At 36.8% G+C, this 8,262-nt stretch overlaps 2 protein-coding genes across 2 annotated transcripts; one reads left to right on the top strand and one right to left on the bottom strand.

Moving 5' to 3' along the window:
* The first annotated feature begins 301 nt into the window (after positions 1-301).
* Positions 302-4,533, top strand: LOC104120569 (serine/threonine-protein kinase D6PKL2-like). Its single transcript, XM_009632364.4, has 3 exons — positions 302-497; positions 1,288-2,305; positions 3,121-4,533. The coding sequence occupies exons 2-3, from the start codon at positions 1,365-1,367 to the stop codon at positions 3,995-3,997; spliced, it is 1,818 nt and encodes a 605-aa protein (XP_009630659.1). The 5' UTR covers positions 302-497; positions 1,288-1,364; the 3' UTR covers positions 3,998-4,533.
* Positions 4,534-4,918: 385 nt separating this feature from the next.
* On the bottom strand, positions 4,919-7,416 carry LOC104120567 (U-box domain-containing protein 35-like). Its single transcript, XM_009632362.2, has 4 exons — positions 6,989-7,416; positions 5,909-6,027; positions 5,467-5,582; positions 4,919-5,364 (listed from the first exon to the last, which is right to left on the bottom strand). Exons 1-4 carry the CDS (start codon positions 7,320-7,322, stop codon positions 5,115-5,117), a joined length of 819 nt encoding a protein of 272 aa, XP_009630657.1. The 5' UTR covers positions 7,323-7,416; the 3' UTR covers positions 4,919-5,114.
* Between the last annotated feature and the right edge of the window lie 846 nt (positions 7,417-8,262).

Raw genomic sequence — 8,262 nt, 5'->3', positions numbered from 1 at the left:
TTTTTATTTGGGTTAATTCTTTAATTAAAGGGATGCCAAATTCACTATTCAATATAGGAAAAATAACATTGTATAACCGCTCTCAAAATAATAACCGAAAAAATATATATATATATATATATATATATATATATATATATATATATATATATATATATATATATTCTGTATGTTATATAAAAAAAATATACAAATTTTGTCTAATATTTCGGCTATCAAACTAAAAATAAAAAAGCCCTTTAATATAATGAAATAAGTCCCTTCATCAAAGAAAAAAAAAAGTGTTTTTTGCTTTAGCATTTGTTTGACCTCTCTTCCAAATAGTCCAAAGCATCTCTCTCTCTCTCTCTCTCTCTCTCTCTCTCTCTCTGCTACTGCTAAAGTACTAAACTGGAGGAAACTACAAAGACCATTCTTTCCTCTAAACTCTAATTCTTTTTTCACAGCTAAAGCTAAGTCTTCAACTTGGGTTTAAAGGGTATATTGTAATTATTCAGGTACTTATCTTGTTGTTGCAATTTACCCATTTTACCTGTCAAGATTCAGTTTTTTTTCACCTGGGTTATTTTTTTAAATTAAGGATCTGATTTGGGGTTTGCTGAAAGTTTTAATCTTGATCAAGATCTGATTTTTATTTAATTTACCCTTAATCATGTTCACAGATTTGTTGGATTATGATGAATCCACTGTCTTCTGTTAAATTATGAGTTGCTGACTTGATTTACTTTTTATGTGGCAAGTTTACTTAGTTTCTTGTTAAATATATATATATTTTTTTTTGTTGGATTTTCTGCTTTAAGTTCCATGTATAGTGTTGTAGAATTGGCTATCTGGTTCTCCTTGTTCACTTTCTGTATCTTGTAGCTTTCCATTTATATCCTCTAAATAGTATAAAGTTCTGCCTGCAAATGTGCTTGAGAGATCTTTAGTTCATTCCCTGATTTGGAGCTGATCTAGTACTTAGCTGATCAGTTATGTCCAACAAATTCTGTTGGCTAGAACCCGAGACCTCTGGTTACACATGAAGGAATACTTAACCACCCCAATAAAAAACATAATTTGTTGGAAAAGACTGTTTACCCTTCAAAATGGGACTTTTCGGTGCAAATCCGAATATCAGACACCAGGTGGGAAACAAAGAAAACCACTATTTCCTCCCTTTTGATAGATACAAATGCATTTTGTGCTGAAAGTAACACCTTGGTTCTCAAAGATGAGCTTTAATCTTTACCAATTTTTAGGCTCTGTAGTCTCTTTTTAATGGTAATTTTTTGGTCTGGTTTGTAGGATAATGGCGATTGGAATGGCTGACCGAGAATGGTGTTGTGCTTTGTAACTTATTCTCCTATATCATTGTGTCACTGATGGCTTCAAATTTTGGTGCTAGACCTCCCCTTGAACCAAAAGAAAAACCTGTTTCGGCTCGACAAACAGCAGAAACAAATGATTCTAGCTCATTTCTTGCACAGGTGTCAAAAATGAACGAACTTAGCCTTGTTCTTTCTGATAAATTGCCAGAATCTGGTAAGATTACAACACATGATGTGGATGGGGCCATGAATGATAAAAAGTCAGCTAACTATAATCAAAAGGGGTCCAATGATCTGTCAATTGATAAATCTAAAGGTGCTCCCACTGATATTCTGAATGTGTTGACACCTGCGCGACATGAAGCAAATGGAACTAGAAGCTCACTTGAATCTTCTGCTGATCAAGAAAAGAAAACATCTGAGCAAACTAGTGGAAAGAACAGTTCAGGTTCTGCTAAAGTCAGCGATGGTACTAGTAGTCTAGCCAAAACTAGTGATCGTGCTGATTTTGTTGAGAGTGGAAAGAGCAGCATGTGTAGAGGAAGCAGCAGCACTGATGTGAGTGACGAAAGCAGCTTTAGCAGTTTTAGCAGCAGTATAAACAAACCCCACAAAACAAATGACTTGAGATGGGAAGCTATCCAAGCTGTCCGATCTAAAGATGGTAGCTTAGGTTTGAGCCATTTCAGACTGCTCAAAAGGTTGGGTTGTGGAGATATTGGGAGCGTTTACTTGGCTGAACTGAGTGGAACCAAGTGTTACTTTGCTATGAAAGTCATGGATAAAGCATCTCTTGCCGGCCGCAAGAAGCTTCTTCGTGCTCAGACAGAAAGAGAAATTTTACAATCCCTCGACCATCCTTTTCTTCCGTCTCTCTACAGCCACTTTGAGACTGACAAATTTTCATGCTTGGTCATGGAATTCTGCCCCGGAGGGGATCTACATAGTCTTAGGCAGAGACAGCCGGGGAAACATTTTTCTGAACAAGCAGTGAAGTATGACCTCTTTTCAGTTTTTCTGGTGATACGATTTTTCCTACTGCTACTTTCTGAAATCCATATTGTTTTACTACTTTTTCCGAGTAACAGGATCATTATTCTAGAACTTCCAGTCGTAGATCCATCATTGAAGAAGGCTGTTTCAACAAAGTAGTTTAGTTGTTGCTCTTATGTGAAAGTTCCTCTAATTTTGTTATCTCCAGGTCCTCCGTTTTGCAGTTTTTGAATATTGCCCTGAAGTTTAGGCCATAAGTTAGCAGTTTATTCTTTCAGTTCCTAGGATATACTCTACTGGTGTTTGGAGCAAGCATATTTATGTAGTCAACTGCACTTTGAACCTTATGCTGCTGTACGAGTGACATAATGCACAAGTGCCTTTAAATTAAAGCTTAGAGGAAATAACTACCCGCTTTCCCTTACTAAGGTTCTAGGAGCATCTTTTGCAGTTTTGAGAAAGTCTTGGCTCTCAATTTGCCTTTGTTGAGTAATAAGTCCGTTGCATGTGATGCCGTTTGTTTCTCATATTCAGACTTTTCAATTGTTTTTTGTCTCGCTACCAAGTTACCGAATTTCCTCTCCTTCTTTATAAGGAGATTGGATTCTTTCTCATATTCCGAGGATTCATTTTAGAGTGTAGGAATGAAATTTTAGTTCTCTCCAGCAAACAAAATTGTCCTTTGGTTCGACTAGAATAATAGTTTAGCTAAGAAATACAGTCTACTGCTTCCTGTGAAGAGAATACTCTTTTGCTATATCAAGCATTTCATTGACAATGTCTATGTTACTGAATGTTTAACTTTCTCCATTTTCAGATTTTATGTTGCTGAGGTCCTTCTAGCTCTAGAATATCTCCATATGCTTGGGATTATCTACCGTGACCTTAAGCCAGAAAACATCCTTGTTAGAGAAGATGGACATATAATGCTTTCAGACTTTGACCTGTCACTTTGTTGTGCTTTTAGCCCAACGCTGGTCAAGACATCATCCCTGGATTCGGATCCTCTGAGGAAGAACTCTGGTTACTGTGTCCAGCCGGCGTGCATTGAACCTTCCTGCATTCAACCATCATGTGTTGTTCCTACAACATGCTTCTCTCGTCGCCTCTTTTCCAGTAAATCCAAGAAGGATCGGAAACCCAAAAATGATATCGGCAACCAAGTTAGGCCCTTACCAGAACTTATGGCAGAACCTACTGCCGCTCGCTCTATGTCATTTGTGGGAACTCATGAATACTTGGCACCAGAGATTATCAAAGGCGAAGGTCATGGAAGTGCAGTGGATTGGTGGACTTTTGGGATCTTTCTCTATGAGCTCTTGTTTGGTAAAACTCCATTTAAAGGATCTGGTAACCGAGCTACATTATTCAATGTAGTGGGGCAACCTCTTAGATTTCCAGAATCGCCAGTTGTTAGTTTTGCAGCAAGAGATCTGATTAGGGGTTTACTCATAAAAGAACCACAGAACAGATTAGCATACAAAAGAGGGGCAACTGAGATAAAACAACACCCTTTCTTCGAAGGGGTTAATTGGGCACTAATACGCTGTGCTACCCCTCCCGATGTCCCTAAACCTGTTGAATTTGAGAGACTACCAATTCCAGCAGCATCTACAAATCATAAGACTGCTCTTGCAGCAGTGCCTCCCAGCCAAAAGGGTTCTGATAACTACCTCGAATTTGATTTCTTCTAGTAAATATTAGCCCGACTGGTAATTTTTCTGAATTGGTGGAGGACAAATCCTGAATTCAGGGATTGCTAGTGATCAGGATGGCAGGTTCTTCTTGTCAAAGTGGTATATGAGCAGGGTCACGTCGTCACTATCCATAACGGTGTCAGACCTTATTATTTGTGAATCTGTACGTGCTTCAAGCTAGAGCTGCCTCCCAGTTTTAGTCTCCGTATTTACAACGGTGTCTAAACGGTAAAAGGCAAGTATATTCTTGTTAAAGGAGGTATGCAATTGGATTACTCAAAATCAGTGTGGCTTTAGGTGATATGGCATGCCATGAACAGGAAACTGTTTTTGGCCACATGACTATAGTTAAGCAAGATGATTGTATATTGCTTTTGGATACTAGCTAGAGTTTGTATTCCAACCCAAAGGTACAGTATAGTGTGAGATAGTTTAGATTCAATCTCAAGTTATGCGTTAACCATACTTTTGGACGTTGGTGTATTTCCAGACATTTAGACCACAGTGAATTTGCTACCTTTTACTTTCTCCTATCTAATATTTGCTTTTTGGCTCTTTTCTTTTTTGCTTTTCCTTGTCATTCCTTAAATATCAGGCAATAATATCAGTATCTTTAGCCACATATTATTCCCTGCCCATGGGGTTAGGAAATGAAGGAGAGCCTTGGCGTAACTGGTAAAATTTCTGTCATGTGACCAGTAGGTTACGAGTTCGAGCCGTGGAAAGCTGTGGAAACAGCCTCTTGCAGAAATGCAGGGTAAGGCTGCGTACAATAGACCCTTATGATCCGACCCTTTTCCAGATCCCATGCATAGCGGGAGCTTAGTGTATCGGGCTGCCCTTTTCATGGGGTTAGGAAATCAGCCACTTTTGCAATGTCTACAAAAGCAGCCATTGCTTATTATGATCTTAGCAGGAAGAAGTGAAAAATGGGAAAAATAAAGATTTACTTTAATGATACATTGGTGTATTGTTTTTTGAATGTACAGTAACTGTTAATAGTAACATGTAATTTATGGTATGATAAAGAAGGGAGATGCTTGTGAAAACCAGCTGTTTGGTGATAGATATTTACATCTTTCAAGTCTTTGGTAGGATACTATGAACTATAGATCTAAGACATGATCTTGGCTCCAAAACATCCTCCACATCCAATGGATTCATTCTGGACTTCTTGATTCTGTTTCTGGATTTGGCCTTCAATGGACGTTGCGCTGCCATTGGAGTTCCGGAGAGAAGGAGATTCAAACATCTGTAGCTCTACAATTTCCTTGCCTTCACATATGATCTTAACCTCACAGAACTCTGGTGCATTTTGTAATATCTGATCAGCCGTTCCGTTACCTCTTCTTGATCTCATTTTCCTATCAGATGAGTTTATGAGCATTATTAGGAAGATGACTAATAGAAAGCAGCTTAAAACTGATGGAGAAGTGGAGTAGCAGTTAAGTGATTTTTGCTCATACTTGAGATTAGCTTTAGAAGTACCAAGAATCAGCTTTCTTATATTGCAGATGGGAATGAGGTCCAGTATAGCTTTGGCTTCCATGTCACTCTCAATTAGTATAGTGTCCACTTTAACCTGTTTAAAGTGGCATACATATCATAACGTAATATTTGATCTATATACACAGTATGATTTTTCGGATTAGAGTGTTCAACTGACCACTCTTGAGCTATGCGGCTCCTAACTGTTGTTTCTGCAAGTTGCTAACATGCTATGGGCAAACAACAACAACAACAACAACAACAAACCTAGTGTTTTTCTATGCATGGGGTCTGGGGAGGGTAATGTGTACGCAGACCTTATTCCTATCTTATAGAAATAGAGAAGCAGTTTTGGATAGATCCTCGGCTCAAGGAAGTGAACATGCTATAAAAGAAATTATGTGTTGTTTATTTGTGCACCTTGGAAGCAGAGCAGATGTCAACAAACTTTTGGAGAAACTGCCTTCTCTTGCTTCTTTCTTGAGCCATATAGCTTTCCTTCTGCACTTCATTCACTTGGTGTATTGGCATCATTCCCACTGTTGTATCATCATCATTAAATATTTATCAAATTTGGATTGTTTATAGAGCACAATAAACTAAATTAGATCTGAATTCTAATATTTTTTCTTTTCAAGAAGGGAAAACGTAAATACTCCTCTGTTAAACGAACTATTTTAATTTTACCGTCTCTTATATTTTGAGATTATTTCTACCCTCGCCTTTAGCAAATGGTCTTGTATTTACCCTCTAACAAGACAGAAGAAGCTCTATCTCAAGTACAATAAATGTTACTTTAAACCATAATCAAGAGTAAATTTGGACATTTTTCCTGAAGTATAATGATACGTGGGAATCCAATCCATTTGTGCTGGAGTTCAGTTAAAGTCAAGGGCATGTACGAGACTATTTCTTGTGCATCTTTGTGTGTGTGTGAGAGAGAGAGCTTACAAGGAGTAGGGATGAGCTTACCTTCTCTTATATTTTGAGGTCATTTATACCGTTGCCCTTAGCAAATTGTCTCGTGTTTACTCTTTAACCCGACAAAGCTCTATCTCAAGTATAATAGAATGTTGCTTACTTTAAACCATAGTTAAGAATAAATTTGGACCTTTTTCCCAAAGTATAACGATACGTGTGATTCACTCCATTCACGCTGGAGTTCTGTTAAAGCCAAGGGTATTTACGAGACTATTTCTTGAACATGTGTGTGTGTGTGAGAGAGCTTATAAGGAGTACGGATGAGCTTACCCTCTCTTATATTTTGAGGTCATTTATACCCTTGTCCTTGGTAAATTATCTCGTATTTACGCTCTATTTCAAGTATAATAGAATATTGATTTAAACCATAGTCAAGAGTAAATTTGGACATTTTTCCTGCAGTATAATGATACGTGGGAATCCACGCCATTCACGCTGGAGTTCTATTAAAGTCAAGGGTATTTACGAGACTATTTCTTGTGCATCTCTGTGTGTTAGAGAGAGAGAGAGAGAGCTTACAAGGAGTAGGGATGAGCTTGGTTTGAGGAAAGATATGAATGAGGAAAACAATGGCAGAATTTGGATTGATTACACCATGTTTGAGAGTCCAAAACAATGCATCAATGCTCGACTCCAGGCTAATCTTGTTTGTGTTAGCAGAACTGTTATTCCCAACAACAACATAAACAATATCATGCTCTCCTTTATTGTTGAAGTCAAAGGAAAACAAACTGCCTTCCACTTCACCTCCATGATCTATTTCAAATAAATCACTTGTAGAATAATAAAATTTCTCCTCTTCTTCTAATTCTTCAATTTCATTGACCAAATTGTTGCCATTTTTTCCATTCATTGTTTTTATCGACTACAAATTAATGAAATCAAGATGATGATCCCACTTTGTCTTGTCCTTTGTTATTTGCTTCCAAAAAATTCAGTTTGAAAAAACTCAGACAGACAAGTGTAGGAAAAGGTTGCTACCAAGTGAGACATTTTATATAGATAAATTAATGATGTAAGCGAGCAATTTGTTTTTTCCCAAAGGTTATTTGTTTTAAAAAAGTGAAACAATGTGGGATGTGACACTTCAGCAAAAAAATATTTATGTCCATCAGAAGTTTACCGTTGGATGTACAAACACAGTCCCACATTGGTAGCTGAAAAGATTGGAAAGCTATACATAACGTGTAGGAATCTCTTAAAAGAGTGGAATATTTTGAGAAAAATCGTGTAAGCTTGACCAAACAACGTGTATTTGTGTGACCAATTATTATGACTTTGGCGCAAAAAAAAAAAATAGTTATGTGATCATTTGTGAATTTACCTTAAAATTAAACCCCTCATTTACCGAGCACTTTCGGATTTATAAGTCCCATATAAGATATTCTATTTCATGAGCTGGCTGTTAATGTGATCTCATTATTTATCATGTTAATGTACTTTAATTTCTCAAACAAAAAACAATTTCAAATATGAAAAAAAAATGTTTTGCTCTGTCTATAAAATCTTGTAAAATATAGATGATCTCAGCTCGAATAAAAGGAGGGTAAGAATAGCTTAACATTAGCATAAATATAGTGTAGATTATAATAAATCATCTAAAATAGATAAACCTCAACTACTTTAGATTAAGGTGTTATACATGTAATTTAACGTAACCCCTTTAAAGGAAAAGGAAAAGGAAAAGGTAAATACATACCTGTTTTGAACATCTAATAATTGGTTGTTGAACCTTTTATTAAATGTTAAAAAAAGAAATCTTTAATTAAATGTCAGGACGTTATCGTAATAGA

This window comes from Nicotiana tomentosiformis, chromosome 4, assembly GCF_000390325.3.
Source record: "Nicotiana tomentosiformis chromosome 4, ASM39032v3, whole genome shotgun sequence".
NCBI classification, from domain to species: domain Eukaryota; kingdom Viridiplantae; phylum Streptophyta; class Magnoliopsida; order Solanales; family Solanaceae; genus Nicotiana; species Nicotiana tomentosiformis.
Note: the sequence above shows the minus strand (reverse complement) of the source record. Positions and strands in the feature narration are given on the sequence as shown.

What these genes read in the sequence shown, in the direction of transcription:
- LOC104120569 (XM_009632364.4), top strand. Translation starts at nt 1,365, where the DNA reads ATGGCTTCAAATTTTGGTGCTAGACCTCCCCTTGAACCAAAAGAAAAA. An exon ending in TTTTCTGAACAAGCAGTGAA is followed by an intron (nt 2,306 to 3,120) that starts GTATGACCTCTT and finishes CTCCATTTTCAG; the next exon opens with ATTTTATGTTGCTGAGGTCC.
- LOC104120567 (XM_009632362.2), bottom strand. Translation starts at nt 7,322, where the DNA reads ATGAATGGAAAAAATGGCAACAATTTGGTCAATGAAATTGAAGAATTA. An exon ending in ACATCTGCTCTGCTTCCAAG is followed by an intron (nt 5,583 to 5,908) that starts GTGCACAAATAA and finishes CACTTTAAACAG; the next exon opens with GTTAAAGTGGACACTATACT. An exon ending in ACTTCTAAAGCTAATCTCAA is followed by an intron (nt 5,365 to 5,466) that starts GTATGAGCAAAA and finishes CTCATCTGATAG; the next exon opens with GAAAATGAGATCAAGAAGAG.